This window comes from Ylistrum balloti, unplaced genomic scaffold (assembly GCF_031769215.1).
Source record: "Ylistrum balloti isolate Yb309-2 unplaced genomic scaffold, AGI_CSIRO_Ybal_v1 Utg369874, whole genome shotgun sequence".
In the NCBI taxonomy this organism is placed as follows: Eukaryota; Metazoa; Mollusca; class Bivalvia; order Pectinida; family Pectinidae; genus Ylistrum; species Ylistrum balloti.
In genome coordinates, this window is record NW_026782015.1 from 1,263,947 (window position 1) to 1,291,176 (window position 27,230).

A 27,230-nucleotide genomic window follows, 5' to 3' on the forward strand; every position below is an offset into this window, starting at 1 on the left:
GGACAGCACATAACCAAAACATAAATAAGGAGGACAGATGGACAACACATTACAACAACATAAATAATGAGGACAGATGGACAGCACATAACCAAAACATAAAGAAGCAGGACAGATGGACACACATTACAACAACATAAATAATGAGGACAGATGGACAATACATTGCCAAAACATAAATATCCCTTATCTTTTGTGAAGAAGAAACTTTTTGAATGGAGAGTTTAAAAAATGGTGGACGATGAACAAAATGTAATGGTTATAGGTTATTTTGATCCTATCGGTTGTCAGATGACCTTAAAACTCATTTTTGTTTTTCAATTAATCACTACTGAAACCAACTGTCATTCAATTATTTTTATTTTATTTTCTTAAAGTACACAAATTCTATATACACAATTTTTTTCACAACAGGAGCACTTACATTCTTCATACACCATGTTTTTTTTGGCGTTACCAAATATGTAATACAAAATTATGACCATACATGGGATCATATTTCTGTAAAAACTAATGATATATATTATCAGTAATGTCTTCATCAAGTTATAAATACAAATACTGGGTTAAAGTAGTCCGGATGGTTTATTGTGGAAATTAAATATTGTATATTGTGGGAGTCGCCCAAGGAACGTCTGATATAGTCACTCTATCATAGTATTAACATTCTCATCATAAAGTTTAATATCAGTTGTCAGTCAAAACAAACATTTCAACAAAGGACAACTTCTAACCATTACATAAAGAAATATTGGACAATAATGGTGTCAGGTTATTAATCTGTAGAATCTCTTACAAGGTCACAGAGGCTTCAGTAGATAGAGCACTTCATTTATATAGCAACAGAGACAGAACAAATGTAGTCCCTTTATACTTACTGTTACACAAAACAGATTTATATTTCATATTGTCATATAAGATAAAAGGCTTTCATTTGTATGTTTCACAGATCAGGAGATGTACACCAACCAGTCAAATGTGTGAAAGATTGGATCAACACTCCCCGAAAACACTCTCATCATTCACCCTGACTAAGCTATCATGGGTACAGTCTTTCACTGTCATCATTCACCCTGACTGGTCCATGGTAGACATAGTCTGTCACTGTCATCATTCCCCCTGACTGGTCCATGGTAGACATAGTCTGTCACTATCATCATTCATCCTGACTGAGCTATCATGGGTACAGTCTTTCACTGTCATCATTCACAATGACTTGGCTATCGTGGGTACAGTGTCTCATTGTCATCATTCACAGTGACTTGTCTATCGTGGGTACAGTGTCTCAATGTCATCATTCACAATGACTTGGCAATCGTGGGTACAGTCTTTCACTGTCATCATTCACAGTGACTTGTCTATCGTGGGTACAGTGTCTCATTGTCATCATTCACAGTGACTTGTCTATCGTGGGTACAGTGTCTCATTGTCATCATTCACAGTGACTTGTCTATCGTGGGTACAGTGTCTCATTGTCATCATTTATGTTGATTGGTCCATTTCATATTTTTTCATTGCTGCTAATTCCTTTAAATAAACTTCTTTTTCTTCTTGTAGCTTAATCTGAAATGTATTGGAAAAGTCACTTAATATGAAATGTATAGGAAAAGTCACTTAATATGAAATGTATAGGAAAAGTCACTTATTCTGAAATGTATAGGAAAAGTCACTTAGGAAAATGAAATGTATAGGAAAAGTCACTTATTCTGAAATGTATAGGAAAAGTCACTTAATATGAAATGTATAGGAAAAGTTACTTAATATGAAATGTATAGGAAAAGTCACTTAATATGAAATGTATAGGAAAAGTTACTTATTCTGAAATGTATAAGAAAAGTCACTTAATATGAAATGTATAGGAAAAGTCACTTATTCTGAAATGTATAAGAAAAGTCACTTATTCTGAAATGTATAGGAAAAGTCACTTATTCTGAAATGTATAGGAAAAGTCACTTATTCTGAAATGTATAGGAAAAGTCACTTATTATGAAATGAAAAAAGTATATGTATAGGAAAAGTCACTTAATCTGAAATGTATAGGAAAAGTCACTTAATATGAAATGAGGAAAAGTCACTTGAAAATAGGAAAAGTCACTGAAATGTATAGGAAAAGTCACTTAATTAATATGAAATGTATTGGAAAAGTCACTTAATATGAAATGTATAGGAAAAGTCACTTAATATGAAATGTATAGGAAAAGTCACTTATTCTGAAATGTATAGGAAAAGTCACTTATTCTGAAATGTATAGGAAAAGTCACTTAATATGAAATGTATAGGAAAAGTCACTTAATATGAAATGTATAGGAAAAGTCACTTGAAATGTATAGGAAAAGAAATGTATAGGAAAAGTCACTTAATATGAAATGTATAGGAAAAGTCACTTAATCTGAAATGTATAGGAAAAGTCACTTATTATGAAATGTATAGGTATAGGAAAAGTCACTTAATATGAAATGTATAGGAAAAGTCACTTATTCTGAAATGTATAGGAAATGAAATGTATAGGAAAAGTCACTTATTCTGAAATGTATAGGAAAAGTCACTTAATATGAAATGTATGAAATGTATAGGAAAAGTCACTTAATATGAAATGTATAGGAAAAGTCACTTAATATGAAATGTATAGGAAAAGTCACTTATGTATGAAATGTATAGAAATGTATAGGAAAAAGTCACTTAATATGAAATGTATGAAATGTATAGGAAAAGTCACTTGAAATGTCTGAAATGTATAGGAAAAGTCACTTATTCTGAAATGTATAGGAAAAGTCTTACTGAAATGTATAGGAAAAGTTACTTAATCTGAAATGTATAGGAAAAGTCACTTATTCTGAAATGTATTCTGAAAAGTCACTTATTCTGAAATGTATAGGAAAAGTCACTTAATATGAAATGTATAGGAAAAGTCACTTAATATGAAATGTATAGGAAAAGTCACTTATTCTGAAATGTATAGGAAAAGTCACTTATTCTGAAATGTATAGGAAAAGTCACTTATTCTGAAATGTATAAGAAAAGTCACTTAATATGAAATGTTAGGAAAAGTCACTTATTCTGAAATGTATAAGAAAAGTCACTTAATATGAAATGTATTGGAAAAGTCACTTAATATGAAATGTATAAGAAAAGTCACTTAATATGAAATGTATAGGAAAAGTCACTTATTCTGAAATGTATAGGAAAAGTTACTTAATATGAAATGTATAGGAAAAGTCACTTAATATGAAATGTATAGGAAAAGTCACTTATTCTGAAATGTATAGGAAAAGTCACTTAATATGAAATGTATAGGAAAAGTTACTTAATATGAAATGTATAGGAAAAGTCACTTATTCTGAAATGTATAGGAAAAGTCACTTAATATGAAATGTATAGGAAAAGTCACTTAATATGAAATGTATAGGAAAAGTCACTTAATATGAAATGTATAGGAAAAGTCACTTAATATGAAATGTATAGGAAAAGTTACTTAATATGAAATGTATAGGAAAAGTCACTTATTCTGAAATGTATAGGAAAAGTCACTTAATATGAAATGTATAAAATGAAAGTATTGCACTTAAACATGATTTTATTAATTGCAGTTACTTGTGTTAATTTGCCGAAAAGCAAAAATGCATTAGAGTCTTATTGCATTACATCAAGTACAATTACAGAATATGTGTTCAAAGTATCTAGGAATGATCACAAGTAAAGTTCCAATTTGCAATTAATTTTGTTTCTTTGGCACCAAATCTTCCTTATTCCTGTTTGCATTGAAAATGTACTGAACGAATCTGTCAATTAATTTAGTTTTTTTCTTTACAATCAACTTACAATGTCAGTGTGATCTTCTTTTTTCCTTCTTAACTTGTTTTTCATGGTCTTCTCTATTCTATTTAGTTTATTTTCCAGACGTGTGATTTCCTTCCTTGGGTCAATCATGTCCTACAACATACAAAAGTGCCTTACAGAATCTGTTCTACCTCCATATACCACAAAGAATATGGTAAGACCCTACAAAATAACCATAGTAAAGGTAATTCATAGTACTTAAGAAGAAATTATTACCACCAAATCCATTGCCTTAACAACATTTCCTCACAGTGCATCATCTTTATGTTGTCAGTTTGTGCTTTGTACCTTTATCATGAAGAAGATCTGAACCTGATGATGTGGGGACATGACAAGACTGCCCTTAGGAGGAACTTGGTCAGGTGAGAGGAAGTCAACAGATTTGGCTTTCGACAAAACCAGCAAAGTCTTCAGCAGAGAATCTTCGGATAGTGTTTGTAGTAATCCTTCATCTGTCACTTGTAGCATCACTAGGGACAAAAAACAGTGTTTCATACTATATCAAGTTTTTGGACTCTTAACTGAACTCTGCTCTTTCCAAATGGTCTGGATTAGTGGAATGTGTCTAAACATGGAAAATGATTTGTTTTGGATTAGTGGACTCTGTCTAAATCAAACTCTGTCCTATCCAAAATTTTGTCAAATGACTTGTTCTGGATTCTTATTTATCTTCATTTACTAAACTCTACCTGATTTAAATTCTCTCTATACTCTAATCCAGCCATGTTTTATGGTCCCTATCCTTCCTGTTGATATTCTGGTCAAGTGTGTAATACATTACCTGGTAAAGTTTTGGCCTTGATGCTGTAGCGGGTCCCCACAGATAATATAACACTCTTTAACAACTTGACAACAGTCACTGCCTCCTCTAGTTTCTCCTGATGGAAGGCTACCTACAATATCAGTCCCTCTTACATCAACATCAGGTACAAAAGTAACATAACTTTACAGGCATTCAAAAACAAGAAAAGGACAAAGAGGCATGTATTGCCCCCGTTTTTCCTGTAGTTTTTCTGCGATTGAAATATTAGAAAATTAGTTTTTTCTTTCTTTCTATTTTTCTTTTTCGTTTTTATTTTACAAAATATTAAGTCTCATGTGGCCATGAAATCCCATACTAAATATTAAAGGTAAATTTCTTCTACCCGTAAACAATTTTTAACTTATACTAGTAGAGGTACATAGATTCATTCCCATTAATATGTAAAGAAAGATATTGTTTAATCATAAGAGAATGCTCATTTTACTTTATACTGTAAGTATATCAGTGGAGGAACACATAATTAATAATATGCTAAAAAAAAAGATCCTTCCTTTAAACTACATTACCTCCCTTCTTCCAAGAAAAAGCCGCGGAGAAAATTATACAAAATCAGTTTCACCTTACTGAATAAAAACAAAGTGAACAAGGGTTCACACAGACATACTCCCCATCGTTATAAAGAAGCCAAGGATGACCTCTGACCTTTAACCTCGTTCAATGACCACAAAAATGTAATCAGGTATAGGCATTGATAGTACAAATACAAACCAAATCAGGTGTTCATGAGATATCTTGTACCCAAGGTTTGCACTCATACATGCACTCAAGTACAGATGTACAGACAAAGTGATTACTATGTATAACTCACTTACCTAAGTTGGGGGGTGGGGAAATATAAAAAATAACAAGAGAATTGATAGAACCTATGGATGCTCCCCAAATAAATGCTAGTTCCAAAAGGACTTATTATGCAAAAAAGAGTTATGGTTCTTGAACACTTCTCCTTATTGAGATTAAAATTATGATAGATGGACAGATGGACATACGGACGGACAGATGGCTTGGTGGACAAAGTGGTGACTGCCCTCCCTTTGGGGAGCATAAAAATATGAGATAACACACCTGCTTTTTTGATGGGTATTGACTGATGCACACACTTTCAGGACGGTCAGCTGCTGTAGGTAAACGCTGGTACAGTTCCTCTGTAAGGTATGGCATAAAAGGACTGAGTGCCCGCAGGAATGTATCTATACAGAAACACATCACCTGTCTGGCTGTATCTGAGTCCCTATTGTTTTCCATGAGTATGGATTTCACCGACTCCTGAGAATATAAACAAGAGGCCCATGAGTCTTATCAGTCAAGTGAGCAAAATTATACAGAGTGCTTAAAGATACAGACAAGAAGCCAAGATGGCCTGCATATTATACCTGGATTGCCAAAGATACAAATATTTCTCTATTTTTTCTTGCAATGATTTTACAGAAAAACCTCTGTTTACATAATTATCACTTATTGATCAATTAATGTTCAAGAAGAAAGTCTGTGGTTTCTTTGAAAATTTTGTATATGTTATAATAGCCATATATTGTACATGTACACTGCAGTCTTGTGTATTGTACTAATGCACTTATGAGCTGTAAGGTTTTAAGTGAATAAACCATACAATATGATACAATACAACACAATGCAATACAATACCAGATATATATCACAGAAATCATTGATCCAGAATGTCTGTAGGCACTCTGTCACACCATGAAGTTTATAGTCCATAAAGTACTGATCACATGATATAACCATGTGACTCAGTCGACTGAGAATCCATTGGTCCATCAAGTTGGTCACCATCACATCTGACTGTAGAGATCAAAGATAAAAACCATTATCCATGGTCATAGCAATTCATGTCCGATAGTTCTCTAAAGCATTTTGGTATTCTCATTCAACTGAGTGTGGAATAAATTGTTAACTCCAGAATATAAAACAAAAATACACATCTTACCTTAAAATTAACTGCTGGAGTGAAGTCATGTCCAAGGTTGGATGTAAAGAAACGAAAGCCCTGCCAGATCTTGTTACACATTCGATACTTGCTCTCTATATAACTCATGTCAAGGTTTACTGCCTGGGCTACAACGAAACAACAGGTGATGTAGGCTACACTCTGTAACTTTTATATACAATATCATAACATGATAATAGACTTGGAACATACACATACACAGTCCAAATCACAGCCATCAGCATCTCATGTCTATAATCTTACCACTATAATGGAACAGTCCAAATCACAGCCGTCAGCACCTCATGTCTATAATCTTACCACTATGATGGAACTGTCCAAGTCACAGCCGTCAGCACCTCATGTCTATAATCTTACCACTATGATGGAACTGTCCAAGTCACAGCTGTCAGCACCTCATGTCTATAACCTTACCACTATGATGGAACAGTCCTAATCACAGCTGTCAGCACCTCATGTCTATAACCTTACCACTATGATGGAACAGTCCAAATCACAGCTGTCAGCACCTCATGTCTATAATCTTACCACTATGATGGAACTGTCCAAGTCACAGCTGTCAGCACCTCATGTCTATAATCTTACCACTATGATGGAACTGTCCAAGTCACAGCTGTCAGCACCTCATGTCTATAACCTTACCACTATAATCAACGGAACAAAGCCTGTATCACAGTCTGTCAGTACTACGTGTTGATAATCTTACCACTATAATCAACGGAACAGAGCCCAAATCGCAGCCCATCAGTACCACATGTTTGAATGCCACGTGGATAATCCTTAGCTTGACCTTCCTGAGCCTTGGTGACCTCTGAAGGGTCAAGGTTACTCTGTTTTACCTGCTGTTGGAGATCCTTAATATAAAAAAATAAACAACTTAAAAATAACAAAAATGAAGTATGAATTGTAATATTCAATACAGATCATATGCAAGATCCTCGGTGTTTGTAGGAGTGGGAGATCCTGGGTAGGAGGAACATAGGCAGATCTAGTCTGTAGGAGTGGGAGGCCCTGGGTAGGAGGGACATAGGCAGATCTAGTCTGTAGGAGTGGGAGGCCCTGGGTAGGAGGGACATAGGCAGATCTAGTCTGTAGGAGTGGGAGGTCCTGGGTAGGAGGGACATAGGCAGATCCGTCTAGTCTGTAGGAGTGGGAGGCCCTGGGTAGGAGGGACATAGGCAGATCTAGTCTGAAGGATGGTAGGCCCTGGGTAGGAGGGACATAGGCAGATCTAGTCTGTAGGAGTGGGAGGCCCTGGGTAGGAGGGACATAGGCAGATCTAGTCTGTAGGATGGTAGGCCCTGGGTAGGAGGGACATAGGCAGATCTGTCTAGTCTATAGGAGTGGGAGGCCCTGGGTAAGAGGGATATAGGCAGATCTTGTCTATAGGATGGGAGGCCACAGGTAGGGGGTTATATCTAAGATTGATACAGTCTGTAAGAGTTAGTGTCACTGGGTAGGGGTTTATAAACAAGTTCCACATGGTCTGTTGGAATGAGTGGCCTTTGGTAAGGAGTTTACAAGATCTAAATAATCTGCCATCCTTGTATAACGGTTGAGCAGGAGTAACTATGTTTTAGATAAGTAATCTAGTGCAGTAAATCCAGGCCCCAACAAGCACAAGTAAAACAAAACTGTTCTGTTATAATTTGTATTACATCACTAGACTAATAACATGTACAGGCCTAATCTGTGTGTTTCTGATTTTATCATTTTGTTTACATATCAACTGGACACTAAAAACAAAAACACACACAAAGGAAGTTACCTATTAAAGGACATCTACATCATAATCTTACTTACCTCTAATGAGATGCCATTAATAACATCCATCGGATCTATCACATTTCCGAGAGATTTACTCATCTTTCTACCGCGAGCGTCGCGTAACGTTCCATGAAGTAAAACCTACACAGAAATATGACATTATTTACAGTTTAGAAAAATAACATAATTTGTAAATGGAAAACAGCATAGCTTGTCTGTTCATGACTTCATTTAGTCTCACAGAAATGCATTTATCTAATTAAAGATTTATGTATAAAGGATACTTATATTTCTTAATGTGTTTGTTTTACACTTTTATCTGTAAACTATTTTTACCTACCTCTGTAAAGGGTAGTTGACCAGTTAGTTTATACCCAAGCATCACCATTCGTGCCACCCAGAAAAACATAATGTCACTTCCTGTCTCAAGGAGGTTTGTGGGATAGAATCTCTCTAAATCAGCAGTCTATACAATGTAGAAGGAGGCAGATTGATTTATTGCTACAAATTTGACACAGATGTACAGTTACAGAAATACAGCAGCTACAGGTAGACAAGAGTGTTGTGGACACAATATACCCTGCAACAAAACATAAAGATCAAGATAAAATGGCATAAATCTTACGAAAATCAATGAACCGTAAAATCGCTCCTTCATGCACATCTGCCCATTGTAGTAGTGACATTGAGCAAGTTTTGTGAAAATCTGATGATCATTTTAGGAGGAGTTGTGTTCACAAGGCTCCACTATGAGCAAGCTACAGATACAAAGTTGAAAATGGCGTAAATCTTACAAAAATTAACGAACCAAAAAATCGCTCCTTCATGCACATCTACCGATTGTAGTAGTGACATTGAGCAAGATTCATGAAAATCTGATGATGAGTTTAGGAGGAGTTGTGTTCACAAGAAATGGACGGACGGACAGACGAAGAAGATGACGCCAATATACGACCGCCTCTGGTGGTGTATAATAATCATACAAAGATAAAATAAATCTTACTTTGTAGCAAACATATGTGTCATAACATAACCAGATATCAGTGTAACAAATTTATACAGCACATGTACTCTAACAACAGAAAAGTACAACTTTAATTCATGGAGATGTTACTTGACATTTGATTGGTCAGTGACAGTAACTTGTGTAGTATAACCACAATATACCATCCACAAACTTCTCATTTGCATAGCTAGCATGGATGATGATCTTTATGACATCAAAGACCTTGATTGGCCATGAATTCATCATGAAAGTGCCTGACCCTGCAAGGTCGATGGAATTTCCCAAGTCACTGGCTTCATGAATTCTGAGCTCTCAAATTTTAAATTAAATTTAACTCTATATGAATTGGAATAGAGATAACTCAACTTTGCTTTGAAATTTGAAGCTCAACATGTATATCAGAATTACTCTGTGTTGTCAGTAAACCTCTACTATTGGCAGAATAGCAATAGGATTGTCTCTCTCTGATAACAGACGTATAAAACATGACATATACTAAGTAGAATTTTATCACAGATGGAACAGACTAGAAAAGACCCTGTTAACTGACAGGTGACAGTGAAATGACTGGCATATAATATGATGGTGTAAAAGAAAGATATAACCAACCCTGTATCTGTGTGGGCCAGCACGGTGAGTAACATGGATATACTTCTGAGGAGAACCATGTACCTGTGTGGGCCAGCACGGTGAGTAACATGGATATACTTCTGAGGAGAACCATGTACCTGTGTGGGCCAGCACGGTGAGTAACATGGACATACTTCTGAGGACAACCATGTACCTGTGTGGGCCAGCACGGTGAGTAACATGGATATAAGTCAGAGGAGAACCATGTACCTGTGTGGGCCAGCACGGTGAGTAACATGGATATAAGTCAGAGGAGAACCATGTACCTGTGTGGGCCAGCACGGTGAGTAACATGGATATAAGTCAGAGGAGAACCATGTACCCGTGTGGCCCAGCACGGTGAGTAACATGGATATACTTCTGAGGAGAACCATGTACCCGTGTGGCCCAGCACGGTGAGTAACATGGACATACTTCTGAGGAGAACCATGTATCTGTGTGGACCAGCACGGTGAGTAACATGGATATAAGTTAGAGGAGAACCATGTACCTGTGTGGGCCAGCACGGTGAGTAACATGGATATAAGTTAGAGGAGAACCATGTACCTGTGTGGGCCAGCACGGTGAGTAACATGGATATAAGTTAGAGGAGAACCATGTACCTGTGTGGGCCAGCACGGTGAGTAACATGGACATACTTCTGAGGAGAACCATGTATCTGTGTGGACCAGCACGGTGAGTAACATGGATATAAGTTAGAGGAGAACCATGTACCTGTGTGGGCCAGCACGGTGAGTAACATGGATATAAGTTAGAGGAGAACCATGTACCTGTGTGGGCCAGCACGGTGAGTAACATGGATATAAGTTAGAGGAGAACCATGTACCTGTGTGGGCCAGCACGGTGAGTAACATGGATATAAGTTAGAGGAGAACCATGTACCCATGTGGCCCAGCATGGTGAGTAACATGGATATAAGTTAGAGGAGAACCATGTACCTGTGTGGGCCAGCACGGTGAGTAACATGGACATACTTCTGAGGAGAACCATATACCCGTGTGGACCAGCACGGTGAGTAACATGGATATAAGTCAGAGGAGAACCATGTACCTGTGTGGGCCAGCACGGTGAGTAACATGGATATAAGTCAGTAAATAATTGTGTACCTGCGTGGACCAGCCAAGATAAAAGGACGGAAATAAGACAGAGGAGAACCATGTACCTGTGTGGGCCAGCATGGTGAGTAACATGGATATAAGTCTGAGGAGAACCATGTACCTGTGTGGGCCAGCACGGTGAGTAACATGGATATAAGTCTGAGGAGAACCATGTACCTGTGTGGGCCAGCACAGTGAGTAACATGGATATAAGTCAGAGGAGAACCATGTACCTGTGTGGGCCAGCACGGTGAGTAACATGGATATAAGTTAGAGGAGAACCATGTACCCATGTGGCCCAGCACGGTGAGTAACATGGACATACTTCTGAGGAGAACCATATACCCGTGTGGACCAGCACGGTGAGTAACATGGATATAAGTTAGAGGAGAACCATGTACCTGTGTGGGCCAGCACGGTGAGTAACATGGATATAAGTCAGAGAAGAACCATGTACCTGTGTGGGCCAGCATGGTGAGTAACATGGACATACTTCTGAGGAGAACCATGTACCCGTGTGGCCCAGCACGGTGAGTAACATGGATATAAGTCAGAGGAGAACCATGTACCTGTGTGGGCCAGCACGGTGAGTAACATGGATATAAGTCAGAGGAGAACCATGTACCCGTGTGGCCCAGCATGGTGAGTAACATGGATATAAGTCTGAGGAGAACCATGTACCCGTGTGGCCCAGCATGGTGAGTAACATGGATATAAGTCAGAGGAGAACCATGTACCTGTGTGGGCCAGCACGGTGAGTAACATGGATATAAGTCAGAGGAGAACCATGTACCTGTGTGGGCCAGCACGGTGAGTAACATGGATATAAGTCAGAGGAGAACCATGTACCTGTGTGGGCCAGCACGGTGAGTAACATGGATATAAGTCAGAGGAGAACCATGTACCTGTGTGGGCCAGCACGGTGAGTAACATGGATATAAGTCAGAGGAGAACCATGTACCTGTGTGGGCCAGCACGGTGAGTAACATGGATATAAGTCAGAGGAGAACCATGTACCCGTGTGGCCCAGCACGGTGAGTAACATGGATATAAGTCAGAGGAGAACCATGTACCTGTGTGGGCCAGCACGGTGAGTAACATGGATATAAGTCAGAGGAGAACCATGTACCTGTGTGGGCCAGCACGGTGAGTAACATGGATATAAGTCAGAGGAGAACCATGTACCTGTGTGGGCCAGCACGGTGAGTAACATGGATATAAGTCAGAGGAGAACCATGTACCTGTGTGGGCCAGCACGGTGAGTAACATGGATATAAGTCAGTAAATAATTGTGTACCTGCGTGGACCAGCCAAGATAAAAGGACGGAAATAAGACAGAGGAGAACCATGTACCTGTGTGGGCCAGCATGGTGAGTAACATGGATATAAGTCTGAGGAGAACCATGTACCTGTGTGGGCCAGCACGTTGAGTAACATGGATATAAGTCTGAGGAGAACCATGTACCTGTGTGGGCCAGCACAGTGAGTAACATGGATATAAGTCAGAGGAGAACCATGTACCTGTGTGGGCCAGCACGGTGAGTAACATGGATATAAGTCAGAGGAGAACCATGTACCTGTGTGGGCCAGCACGGTGAGTAACATGGATATAAGTCAGAGGAGAACCATGTACCTGTGTGGGCCAGCACGGTGAGTAACATGGATATAAGTCAGAGGAGAACCATGTACCTGTGTGGGCCAGCACGGTGAGTAACATGGATATAAGTCAGAGGAGAAACATGTACCTGTGTGGGCCAGCACAGTGAGTAACATGGATATAAGTCAGAGGAGAACCATGTACCTGTGTGGGCCAGCATGGTGAGTAACATGGATATAAGTCTGAGGAGAACCATGTACCTGTGTGGACCAGCCAAGATAAAAGGACGGAAATAAGGCAGAGGAGAACTACGTACCTTTGTGGGCCAGCCCAGTGAGGAGAACGGAAACAAAGCTGAGGAGAACCACGTATCTAGTACATCTTCATCTGAAATTATAAACAATAGTCTTAAGTTTGGTAAAAAAACGTAAACTTTATTGTGAATTCAGTGAATGATGATGATAAGGACAGTTTTACTATCACTGTAATTGGACAAATTCTTGATCCTAACAGCACTTTGTATACATTGTCTTTAATGTTTCTATTGTTTTGCACAGTCCATATTACCTAGTAAATTACATTCCTAAAGTGTGAATCAATACTGACACTATATTACCTTGGTGTAGACACTATAACCTTGGTGTAGACACATTGACCTTGGTTGATAAGTATATATAGAAAATAAATCAGGGTCCTATATTACCTTGGTGTAGACACAGTAAATCAGGTGACATTCCTATATTACCTTGGTGTAGACACAGTAAATCAGGTGACACCCCTATATTACCTTGGTGTAGACACAATAAATCAGGTGACACTCCTATATTACCTTGGTGTAGACACAGTAAATCAGGTGACACTCCTATATTACCTTGGTGTAGACACAGTAAATCAGGTGACACTCCTATATTACCTTGGTGTAGACACAGTAAATCAGGTGACATTCCTATATTACCTTGGTGTAGACACAATAAATCAAGTGACATTCCTATATTACCTTGGTGTAGACACAATAAATCAGGTGACATTCCTATATTACCTTGGTGTAGACACAATAAATCAGGTGACACTCCTATATTACCTTGGTGTAGACACAGTAAATCAGGTGACACTCCTATATTACCTTGGTGTAGACACAGTAAATCAGGTGACACCCCTATATTACCTTGGTGTAGACACAATAAATCAGGTGACATTCCTATATTACCTTGGTGTAGACACAATAAATCAGGTGACACCCCTATATTACCTTGGTGTAGACACAATAAATCAGGTGACACTCCTATATTACCTTGGTGTAGACACAATAAATCAGGTGACACTCCTATATTACCTTGGTGTAGACACAGTAAATCAGGTGACACTCCTATATTACCTTGGTGTAGACACAGTAAATCAGGTGACACTCCTATATTACCTTGGTGTAGACACAATAAATCAGGTGACACTCCTATATTACCTTGGTGTAGACACAATAAATCAGGTGACACTCCTATATTACCTTGGTGTAGACACAATAAATCAGGTGACACTCCTATATTACCTTGGTGTAGACACAGTAAATCAGGTGACACTCCTATATTACCTTGGTGTAGACACAGTAAATCAGGTGACACTCCTATATTACCTTGGTGTAGACACAATAAATCAGGTGACACTCCTATATTACCTTGGTGTAGACACAATAAATCAGGTGACACTCCTATATTACCTTGGTGTAGACACAATAAATCAGGTGACACTCCTATATTACCTTGGTGTAGACACAATAAATCAGGTGACACTCCTATATTACCTTGGTGTAGACACAGTAAATCAGGTGACATTTCTATATTACCTTGGTGTAGACACAATAAATCAGGTGACACCCCTATATTACCTTGGTGTAGACACAGTAAATCAGGTGACATTTCTATATTACCTTGGTGTAGACACAATAAATCAGGTGACATTCCTATATTACCTTGGTGTAGACACAATAAATCAGGTGACACCCCTATATTACCTTGGTGTAGACACAATAAATCAGGTGACACCCCTATATTACCTTGGTGTAGACACAGTAAATCAGGTGACACTCCTATATAACCTTGGTGTAGACACAATAAATCAGGTGACACCCCTATATTACCTTGGTGTAGACACAGTAAATCAGGTGACATTTCTATATTACCTTGGTGTAGACACAATAAATCAGGTGACATTCCTATATTACCTTGGTGTAGACACAATAAATCAGGTGACACCCCTATATTACCTTGGTGTAGACACAGTAAATCAGGTGACATTTCTATATTACCTTGGTGTAGACACAATAAATCAGGTGACACTCCTATATTACCTTGGTGTAGACACAATAAATCAGGTGACACTCCCAGGTGAACAGCAGCTTTGGCTCGAGCCTCTTTCTCTGTTCGTCCACTGATCCAAACTCCCTCTGTATTGGGCTGCATGTTATTAAGAAAAAGTATCACTCTCTTGTCAAGGAAAAATATATCAACCACAGCAGCATCCGAGCAGGTTGTTTCAATTTATTCCATATCTATCAACTGGTTTCACCCTAAGTGATCCTAAAGAAGCCCGCTTAGAGCCAGACGGGTCAATAGACATGAAATAAATTCAAACGACCTACTCTGATGCTGTTGTGGGTTGATATTCTTTTGCCTGATTTTCCTTACAGATCGATCACACTGCATACTTTGAGTATCCAGCTAAAGAGTTAAGGAACCTGACATCCATCCAAGCAACACAACAGCATTGGCTCTACTACCTGTATTTTTACTCTGATATAAAAAGGCATCTGCTATAGAGGTCATAGTTCAGAAACAAATGGCATTAATAATGTTATGGTCTGGACATGAAAAAGCAATCAAGTTCATAACTTTATAAAGTGTGCAGCTTGAAGCTGCTTTGTTATTGAGTCTAGGCCTGCCCATACACTGATGTGATAGATACTTACCTGGTTACTAACAGTGACCAGGTAAGCTGGTACTCTGTGACCCTACCAGATCTGACGTGACAGGTACCTACCTGGTTACTTATGGTGACCAGGTAAGCTGGTACTCTGTGACCCTACCAGATCTGACGTGACAGGTACCTACCTGGTTACTTATGGTGACCAGGTAAGCTGGTACTCTGTGACCCTACCAGATCTGACATGACAGGTACCTACCTGGTTACTTATGGTGACCAGGTAAGCTGGTACTCTGTGACCCCACCAAATCTGACGTGACAAGCACCAGTCTCTGTAACCACATCAAACATTTTCTCAGCAGCACAATATCAATGTACACAGAAAATAAATAAGTGTCGTAGGATAATATGGTTGTTGTGATATCACATTTACAATTACACTTATGTTAGGTCAACGAATCATTACTACACTACCAAATTATAAAGGTAAGTAATGAATATACTTACTGACAGTCATTAAGCCAGTGATACCAGGACTTTTCTGCTGATGCCGGGATTAACTTTAGTTTGCCAGTCCTAACACTCTGTGGAAGAAAGCAACAATCAATGTTAGTACAGTACTGGGACATACCTGGTGCACATGTTCTGTTATACCTACAGAGTTAGACCTATCTCAATCACCTGTTCTGTTATACCTACCTCAATCATCTGTTCTGTTATACCTACAGAGTTAGACCTATCTCAATCACCTGTTCTGTTATACCTACCTCAATCACCTGTTCTGTTATAACTACAGTGTTAGACCTACCTCAATCACCTGTTCTGTTATACCTACAATGTTAGACCTACCTCAGTCACCTGTTCTGTTATACCTACCATATTAGACCTACCTCAATCACTTGTTCTGTTACAGTGTTAGACCTACCTCAATCACCTGTTCTGTTATACCTACAGTGTTAGACCTACCTCAATCACCTGTTCTGTTAAAGTGTTAGACCTACCTCAATCAACTGTTCTGTTATAACTACAGTGTTAGACCTACCTCAATCACCTGTTCTGTTATACCTAGTGTTAGACCTACCTCAATCACCTGTTCTGTTATACCTACAGTGTTAGACCTACCTCAATCACCTGTTCTGTTACAGTGTTAGACCTACCTCAATCACCTGTTCTGTTATATCTACAGTGTTAGACCTACCTCAATCACCTGTTCTGTTAAAGTGTTAGACCTACCTCAATCACCTGTTCTAGTAAACCTACAGTGTTAGACCTACCTCAATCACCTGTTCTGTCATACCTACAGTGTTTGACCTACCTCAATCACCTGTTCTGTTACAGTGTTAGACCTACCTCAATCACCTGTTCTGTTATACCTACAGTGTTAAACCTACCTCAATCATCTGTTCTGTTATACCTACAGTGTTAGACCTACCTCAATCATCTGTTCTGTTATACCTACAGTGTTAAACCTACCTCAATCACCTGTTCTGTTATACCTACAGTGTTAGACCTACCTAAATCACCTGTTCTGTTATACCTACAGTGTTAGACCTACCTAAATCACCTGTTCTGTTTTACCTACAGTGTAAGACCTACCTTGATGGCTTGCTCCCCCATCTCTTTACAGTTAAGAAACCACTGGTCCTTAAGACGAGGTTCAATCACATCCTTGGATCGACTGTAACACAAGATTGTATCAGTAAAACTGTGGTCATTCTTTCTAGACTCAAGATTTAACAGGTAGAAAAAGAGTTAAATCTACTTTAGATCACTTCTTAGGAATTGTCTTAGATAATTACTTCATAAACTGATAATAAACCAGAAGGATGTTAATTGGATCAAATATTTGTAATGTTTGGTGTAACAGAGTGTATTGGCAAATAAAATCAGATGACTGACTAAACTCTCTAATTTAAAAATGTATAGATCTTTGGGTAATGTTAAAAAATGCTACATTAGAATACAAAAAACTAACAATATATATTTATGCTCATATATATATTGATATTTTATACATATATAATATTATATATTATATTAATATCTTGATATTTTGGTTTTATATATATATATATATATATATATGATATATACATCTGAAGAACTAATCAGAATTGTTTTCAATGTATATAAAAACTAGTTGTTTTTTCATCACTGAACAGCACATGTTAGTGTTTAATGAAGTGGAATTTCTACGCCAACATAAATACAGCCTTCTGTCCATGATTTTTGATCTTATGTTGATTAAATTTGATCTACTCAAGAAATGTCCCGATTTTCTGACAAACTGTTGACTAATCCATAGAGGTAAGACTATTATATATCCCACTGGTTCATGAACTTTGACCTTACCTACAGAAGACTAGGTCCATTATATTTTCCCACTGGCTGATGAACTTTGACCTTACCTATGGAGGAGTAGAACCATAATGTATGCCCCCACTGACAAGTTTTGGCCTTACCTACAAAAGGGCAGGACCATTGAGTGGGGCTGTGTGTCCTTGTAGAGTCCTTCATCTTTAAGATCCTGTATGACAGCAGCCCGAGCATGGAACCTTTTCATGCCATGGTACTTATCAGGAACATTCTCCATCTTCCCTTCGTCATCTATGACATTGATACTGAGGAGATTGTGTCGTTGACCAATTTCTGTATCATTTGGATCATGTGCAGGGGTGATTTTAACAGCACCTGTCATTTCAATGACACAGATATATCAGTAATAGAAACATGAGATCCCTGAGTGATTTTAATAGCACATATTATTTCACAGATCATAGGGAAACTCTGGTTCTCAAGGGGGCTCTTTACCTGTACCAAAAGTCTGATCAACATAGGTATCACACACAACAAGGAAATATCACAGACCACAGGGAAAATCTGGTTCCCCAGGGGGCTTTTTACCTGTACCAAAGGTCCTCATCGACATAAGTATCACACATCACAAGGAAATATCACATACATGGAAATATCGTAGACCACAAGGAAACTCTGATTCCCTATGGGGCTCTTTACCTGTACCAAAGGTCTGATCTACGTAAGTATCACAGACCACAAGGAAACTCTGATTCCCTATGGGGCTCTTTACCTGTACCAAAGGTCTGATCTACGTAAGTATCACAGACCACAAGGAAACTCTGATTCCCCAGGGGGCTCTTTACCTGTACCAAAGGTCTGATCTACATAAGTATCACAGACCACAAGGAAACTCTGATTCCCCAGGGGGCTCTTTACCTGTACCAAAGGTCTGATCTACATAAGTATCACAGACCACAAGGAAACTCTGATTCCCTATGGGGCTCTTTACCTGTACCAAAGGTCTGATCTACATAAGTATCACAGACCACAAGGAAACTCTGATTCCCCAGGGGGCTCTTTACCTGTACCAAAGGTCTGATCTACGTAAGTATCACAGACCACAAGGAAACTCTGATTCCCCAGGGGGCTCTTTACCTGTACCAAAGGTCTGATCTACATAAGTATCACAGACCACAGGAAAACTCCTGTTGCTCAAGGGGTTCCAAACTTGGGCTCCATGGAGGTGCGTGTAGCGTGGGTCATCAGGGTGGACAGCCACGGCTGTATCACCTAGCATGGTCTCTGGCCGGGTAGTGGACACAGCAATGACCTCATCTGGAATTAATGTCATTAGGTTACAGAGTAATAACACTTGAGCTATGATGATGCCCTGGATACAGTGCAAAAACAGAAAACTATTATTTCATTAGTTAGTGCACTTTTCTAAACAATATTTTGAACAGTAATTTTTATCTCTTTTGTTAATTAATGGACCTGATTTAATATTGTAATGGAAGTTGAATGTAGCAACTAAAAAAAAAATGCTTGATGACACTTCTAACTTCTAAGGCAATATGAACTGAATAAAAACACACTATAGTTACAATACACTACTTATGTATGTACTTCTCTGATATTTTGACCAGAAGTAAGACATAACTCAATATATAATTAATTCCAAGATAAAATCTTGAACTTTTGTCTTGTTATATACTTTTCCATCTAAAGTAGTACTTATAAAATGAAAACAGACAACTTAAATTCCACTTCTGGTCTACAATTTTTTGGACAGCATACTTGACAACAATTTCAATATTTTCTGGTTGCTAAGGTACTTCTCTTGAGTATAACACTGGAAGTCTTTGGTGGATTTCAACTAAATTTTGCAAGAATCATTACCACAAATCACAGATTTCAAATTTGTGAATTTTGACCTGGTCACTGCTTTCCTAGATTTTTCAGACCCAAAAATAAGAATTTTAGCTTGTTTCTTGATCATAGAATGGCTATTTGGTGGAAAATTGCAAAAAAACAAAAACCACACAGAGACCACCTCTTTTTTCATCAGAAAAACTATCCTTGAAAATGTCTCCATCAAAACTTGAAGTCTTCATAAAAGTCTCATACCAGAAGATGGTAAAACGAAAGATTAATGTCACATTGGATCTTCCTACCAACCTGATCCAACAACAGGACAGAAGGTTGTGATCTTCCTACCAACCTGATCCAACAACAGGACAGAAGGTTGTGATATTCCTACCAACCTGATCCAACAATAGGACAGAAGGTTGTGATCTTGTTACCAACCTGATCCAACAATAGGACAGAAGGTTGTGATCTTCCTACCAACCTGATCCAACAATAGGACAGAAGGTTGTGATCTTCCTACCAACCTGATCCAACAATAGGACAGAAGGTTGTGATCTTCCTACCAACCTGATCCAACAATAGGACAGAAGGTTGTGATCTTCCTACCAACCTGATCCAACAACAGGACAGAAGGTTGTGATCTTCCTACCAACCTGATCCAACAACAGGACAGAAGGTTGTGATCTTGTTACCAACCTGATCCAACAACAGGATAGTTGAAGGTTGTGATTACTCCCATCTCTAATTCCTCTTCATATCCAGGCAGTTTAATTTTGGTTGGGCCTTCAAGTGAAAGTTGCTCAATCTATAAATAGCAAAATAAGAAGGATCAATGTATAAAAAATATATATATTCAAAACTGTTAATAAATAGGTCACAGAGGTAAAATATAATTACATATAGTGTGTAAAAATAACAATTAGAGTGACTATTTTCCCAATATCTTAAATCAAACTGAGAGAAAAGACTCTCTTTTCATACAGGTCAGAGGTCAAGATTTACTAACATAGTATCATATACATGCAAATGGCAGAGCTCAATGTCAATGCAATATTATTTATACAAAAGTCAGAGGTCAATGTCTGCATAACATCTATATATAGGTCGCATAATTAACATCAATCACCAGTATAAGTAATACAGGCCTATTTAAGCCTAAGTGAATGGTAAGCATTGAAATACAACATACATGTATATATATACACATATATGATTCTCCTTAAAAAATCACAGCAGATGACCTTAAGCTTTTTATGATCACAAACCTCAATGTCAGAGATGGCAGACTTAAGGTGGCAGCACCAGTTGACCATTCGTTTACTTCTAAAGATAAGTCCTTCATCATGGAGACGAACAAAAGCCTCAGTTACTGCAGATGACAGTTTCTATAACAGACAACGAAAACAGGAAACATTGATAAGTTAACATGGTGTAATGGTGCGAAGTAGGGAGGTGGGGTGGAGAGTGGGGGACACTTACATAATGATTTATGGTTTGATGGTGAACAAGGTAGAATGGTTATATAATTATGTATGGTGTGGTGATAAAGTAGGGGAGCAGACATAGAATTATTTATAATGGTGATAATTTGGGGATGACTGAGACTGTGTATCTATCTACAAGGGACAGGGAATTATCAGAAAGATATACAACCAGGTGTGATAGATGGGTATATATAGTGAAGGAGATATGCTGGTAACTCCATGCTGACCTCGTCCATGGTGAAACAAGATCGGCTCCAGTCCAGTGATGACCCAAGTTTCTTCACCTGCTCCAGGATTGAGTCCTCTTTTCTAATGACACAGACAAAAAATCATATCAAAAAGATTGGCTGATGGTCGACTAATATCAAACATCAGATTTGGTTTATTTACAAGACACAATTAATGCAGCTACCAACAGTTGCTCCAAAGAATAAATATACTCCAGGTAAATGTCAGTGTTTACAGGTGTGGAACAAGTTAAATATACTACAGGTGAATGTCAGTGTTTACAGGTGTGGAACATGTTTAATAAACATCAGGTGAATGTCAGTGTTTACAGGTGTGGAACATGTTAAATATACATCAGGTGAATGTCAGTGTTTACAGGTGTGGAACATGTTAAATATACATCAGGTGAATGTCAGTGTTTACAGGTGTGGAACAAGTTAAACGTACTACAGGTAAATAAATGGCAGTATTTACAGGTGCGGAACAAATTAAATATACTTCAGGTAAATGCCAGTGTCCGAAGGTGTAGAAAAAGTTAAACATACTTCTGGTAAACGTCACTAACTATTCTCAGGTGTGAAACGAGTTAACTGATAGATCTTTTAAAACTACAGTCTGGGTAGAGTTCATCATAAGTAAGCTGTGTAGTACCATGATTATACTATCAGTATTGCCTGTAATATGATTGCATGCAGTTCATTTCATTTCTTAATAATCAATATATACCTGGTATATATCAGCTTGTAACTCAATAAGCAAGTTATCTCCCCTTACCCTGTAGATTTCACTTACAGTGATACATCATATTCAATTCTACACCTAGAGTTTAACAGCACAATATGCTCTATGTGACAGTGGGACCAATTGTGTTTCAGTTTGGTAAAATCCAAAATAATATTAGAGAGAACCAACACTCTTTAGGTCGTTGAAAGAGATAATGTTCCTGGATGGATACCCAATGGTATTCACTAGAGATCCTGTGATGTGGGTAACATAATGTGAAAATAAAGGATTCTCAACATCCAAGAACGGCTGTTTATCTTTATTATTGGCACATTGTCGACATGTTTCGACCGCTAGGCGGACGTCATCAGGACAATTTTATACAGATTATCAGGTACTGAAGTATAACATTGCGGTGTGAAAATATTACGTCATGAACAATTAATAATGGACATAGTATCAATTGAATTACAAGGTAGTGTGAAAGATGCCATACACACTGTGTATCATAATAGTTTCTTGAAGTAGATGTTCTGGTTTCTCATCTAAACATATGGTTTGATCTAGAATACTTTGATTATGTAAAACTGTTTCTTCTGATACATAATTAAAAAGGGAATAGTGTCTATCATTGTGTAGATGCTCAATCTCATCATCCGAGGACGAGAGATACAAATCTTCTTCCAGTGTACTGATTCTGGGTTGAAAAGTTGGAGTTGATACGTATTTACTTCCACCAGGTACTATCCTGAAAGTTGCGTTTCTACAATCCATTGATTTCTTGGTATTCCTAGCTTCGAACGGTGGTGTCCATGTCGTTGGTTTGCTTGCTGATTTTCTTGGAGAAAAGGTTTCAAGTTGTATCAGATTGTTTTCATTCTCAAGTTCATTAGGATGGTGTTGTTTGATGTGTCTAATGGATACATCCTTCCTGCTATAGCTCTGCATACATACCCGACATTGGTATTTAGTAACTCTGGTACTGTGTTTAGTGTTCATGTGGCGTTTTAAAGCAGAAATTGTACTTACTTTCGTTTTGCACTTCATGCACGATATGTGTTTAGTTGGTTTCGGTTTCATATTTGATCCTTATTATCTATAATTTTCCTCTTAGTAAACTTTACTCTGGCCATGATTATAGTTGAATATTTAGTCCATCCGGTTGTAAGGTTGATAGGAATTTTATCACTGCCTCTTCGGTTCTCAGTCTGACATTTGTATTGTTTTGCGTAGTTGCTACGCCCACAATGGTGACGTCATTAATTGTGGTAAAATGTTTGTATTTGTACTGTATGTATATACATAACTTTAGTCTCTGTAAGTGTATCAAATAAAGGTTAGAAAGTTTATCCCCCTAACTTAAGACATAGATAATATTAAAACTTACACCACTACATTGTACCTACTCTTGTTTCCATTTCCACACCTCCTGTATGAAGAGTTCCCGGCCAATGTCATGACGTGTAATGTTGCGCTCTCGAGCAAGTCGTTTTTCTACAACAACTTGTGTGGCAATACCTGCATGGTCACATCCTGGGATCCATAGCACTGACTGACCTCTCATCCGGTTCCTGTTTATAGTCATAAATATTTAACAGTTTATATACAACTCAGACCTGCTTAACTTTGTAGTCACAAATTCTGAGAAGTTTATATACAACATAGACCTGTTTATAGCCACAGTTTATATACAATACAGACTACTTCACAGTCACAAACAATGAAAAGTTTATGCACAGCACCAATGTGTCTATAGCTACAAACATTGAACAGTTAACATGTAACACAAACATCTTTATCGTCACAAATATTGCACAGATTACATACAACACAGACCTGTTTATAGTCACGAACACAGGACAGTTGAGTTTACGTACAACACAGACATAATTACAATAACAAACACTAAACAGGTTATATACAACAGTGACTTGTTTGTAGTCATATACATTGAACAGTTTATATAAAATAGTGAATTTTTACAGTCACAAACACTGAACAGTATTTACACAACTAAGCTTTTTTCACAGTCAAAAACATTGAACAGTTTACATACAACACAGACATCATTTATAGTCACAACCACTGAACAGTTTCTACACAACACAGACCTGTTTATAGTCACAAACACTGAACAGTTTACATACAACACAGACATTGTTCATGGTCACAAACAGTGAACAGTTTACATACAACACAGACATTGTTCATAGTCACAAACACTGAACAGTTTACATACAATAATGTTATGTCTACAGCCACAAACATTACAATGAAGTCTCTACCACTGTATTTCAATACAATTTATGCTGGTTTTGTAGTAACTGTAATACCTACCACCGAGCAATAGCATCCTGGATGGAGCAGGTGAGGGCGTGACCTAGGTGTAGAGTCCCTGTCACGTTTGGCGGGGGCAAACACATCACAAATCTATCATTCTCCTCACCCGGCTTCATCTTATAAAACATGAAGAGCAACAGGTCTGTTAAAATCATACAGCATACCTTTATTCAAATATATTGGAATCAGATGTCTCATAAATTACTATAGAAAAAAGAATATTTCGTTTCACTTTGTAAAATTATTGTAATCTTCAGATCACGCTCACAGTTTAAGAAATATACATGTATAATGATACAGAGAAACACAATTTATCACCCTAATCTCATGTCATCATCTATTATATAGCAGTTCGAATGATATAATTGTAATGGGAGATAATTACGTGTTTTGGATCATTACGACTAACGATGAGATTTTTAATGCTTCATAATAATTTCTTCACAACCAGGAAAGTCAAAATAATGTTACATTGACCAGACAACTATCAGAGTACAGTAAACTTATAGACAATATCACCATCATACACTTTCGAAGTACATATGCAGTAACTCGGTAAGGCGACTTTTTTTTTGTAAATCACTTTGGTGTTTTTGATGAAAAGTACCAGTCATTAAGTTCCTAGACAATCTATACCAACCTTAACATTTGGCCTGAAGTAGCCTTGCTGTACCCACCAATCATACCAAGCTGCCTCCACATACTCAGGACTATAGCTACTTGGCAAAGCTCTTGTTGTGTCTTAAATGAAGTACAATGAATGCTGATAAAGTACAGGGCTGATATTTTGGGGATGTCTGGGGAGGGCAAGTTCATGGACACTGGTTTTAAATTCTGTACATGTCTCTAATATATTCTTACCCATACAGAGATAATAACATGTATTTTCCAAGATTTTCATTCATTGTAAAAATATTTGTTGGTTATTTAATTTCATGCTATCATTAATGACCATGTGCATGAAGCAATAAATCTGAAACACCCCAAAAATTGCAACCTACATAGTACTTCTTTCTGACCTGGTGATATAGGTATATCATATTTTGATGGAACTCAATATATATATATGCACTGACAATAGGAATAAAGAAAGTTCAGAACATACCTTTCTTCTGACCTGGTGATGTAGGTATATCATATGTCGACCCATGTTTGGTCTTTTCAGTAGTATTGATGCCATTCTAAAAAGGTAAATATTCTACATGTACTCTTATACAAGAATAATACAGCTGAAATCATCAAATAGTTTATACACAAAAGCCATTAATATTTTGTACAAAGTGACTTCCTCTTTAGAGATTTATGATGAAAATAGTTCATCTACATTGTAAATGTATGCAGGTACTTATGACTTTAAGTTGACAGTACTTTTTACAGTACTTTTTTCAGTGTTCATGCAATCTAATTAAAAATACAGATTTTCAATATACATAAAAAAAGAAGTTCTTAAAACACAACCAGAAGAAGATTTGAATGTGAAGTTTCGATAAGTACATGGTCACCTTTAGATTCCTCAGACAAATGACCAGTGTGAAGCATACTGAGCACTGAGGTATCAGTACTAAATGAGGACAAGCCAGCCACAAACTTGAGCATATCTATGACTAAGTGTTAAAAAGTGTAGCCAAATTGACTAGAGCACATTGTTACCATCATGTGTATTTTTTGGTTTATAATGTGTTTACCATCTTGTCACACTATTTTAGACCTTAGTGTATATAGGATTATACTACAGTCAAAACGTTGATTGATTCCTTACTATTTTGTACACTATGTATGTTAGTAATAATATGCTCCTCACTGTTCATTTGTGTGATGAAGGTGACTGTGTAGTAATCAAAATGTCTAACTCAAATCTTCTATGGTTGTGTCATAGGAACGTTTATTCTATTGACCTTACCAGCTCTACGATAATGTTCAGAAATATTTAATATACAATGTGGTGAAGTGTTGTATTTTTTCATAACTGATGTTTATGATGAAAGCAAGTTTTGCTCCTCAGTATTACCAAGCATGATCAATATCATGGACTTAGACATTGTCTTACATATCTATGTTTGTATCAATATGGATCGGATAATACGTGTATGTAATAATATATAACACAGTTACAGTCAGCATACTGTTAAGTTGTCAACTATCCAATTGGTTATACTCAGAAATGACTGATGCATGTTTAAAGAATCCATGTCTCTGGCTTGTTACATGTAGCCCTTACCTGATTTTCGCTAATACTAGAAAATGAAACTACGCGGCAATGAAATCTCCTGCATGAGCCGACCGAGCTCAATGTCAATCCCGATTTCCTGCAAGAAAGTATCTTTTCTGCTGCACGTAAGCTTTCTTTATATGCTACTGGAAGTCCTCCAACACTCCTGTATCTCACGATTCTATGCCCACAGCAGTACTTTGCTGTAAGTCTTATTCCGTACTTTTTATAGCATGTACGTGAAACACAATATGATAACATGGGCGCTGACATATTGGATTAACATTCGTTCCTCCGTTGCCTAAAGAGTGGCAATATAAAATTATTTGTTTTCTAGTAATATTTCAAGTGTATATCCTATATAGACGAATAATGTATTTCTCTTTAGATTTTCTTTGGTTGAAATTCATTCATTAGGAGAGTCATAATAAGAATTAGAGAAA

At 37.5% G+C, this 27,230-nt stretch overlaps 1 protein-coding gene across 1 annotated transcript; it reads right to left on the reverse strand.

The window, feature by feature from the left end:
• Positions 1-405: 405 nt before the first annotated feature.
• On the reverse strand, positions 406-27,060 carry LOC132546041 (valine--tRNA ligase-like). The gene is made up of 25 exons (XM_060209736.1): positions 26,797-27,060; positions 25,684-25,759; positions 25,219-25,319; positions 24,576-24,694; positions 23,645-23,809; positions 21,515-21,596; positions 21,069-21,188; positions 20,500-20,608; positions 19,090-19,269; positions 18,099-18,327; positions 17,233-17,314; positions 16,144-16,220; positions 15,896-15,968; positions 15,065-15,170; positions 13,040-13,110; positions 8,734-8,859; positions 8,430-8,534; positions 7,333-7,480; positions 6,606-6,733; positions 6,302-6,460; positions 5,723-5,923; positions 4,619-4,730; positions 4,126-4,307; positions 3,820-3,930; positions 406-1,563 (listed from the first exon to the last, which is right to left on the reverse strand). The coding sequence occupies exons 1-25, from the start codon at positions 27,058-27,060 to the stop codon at positions 1,483-1,485; spliced, it is 3,207 nt and encodes a 1,068-aa protein (XP_060065719.1). The 3' UTR covers positions 406-1,482.
• Between the last annotated feature and the right edge of the window lie 170 nt (positions 27,061-27,230).

Bases quoted from the DNA above. Each gene is read 5' to 3' on its own strand.
- LOC132546041 (XM_060209736.1), bottom strand. From the start codon at position 27,060: ATGTCAGCGCCCATGTTATCATATTGTGTTTCACGTACATGCTATAAA. The intron at 6,461-6,605 runs GTAAGATGTGTA...TGATCTCTACAG, and splicing joins CTCCAGCAGTTAATTTTAAG to TCAGATGTGATGGTGACCAA. The intron at 4,308-4,618 runs GTAATGTATTAC...TTTTGTCCCTAG, and splicing joins CAAGGCCAAAACTTTACCAG to TGATGCTACAAGTGACAGAT.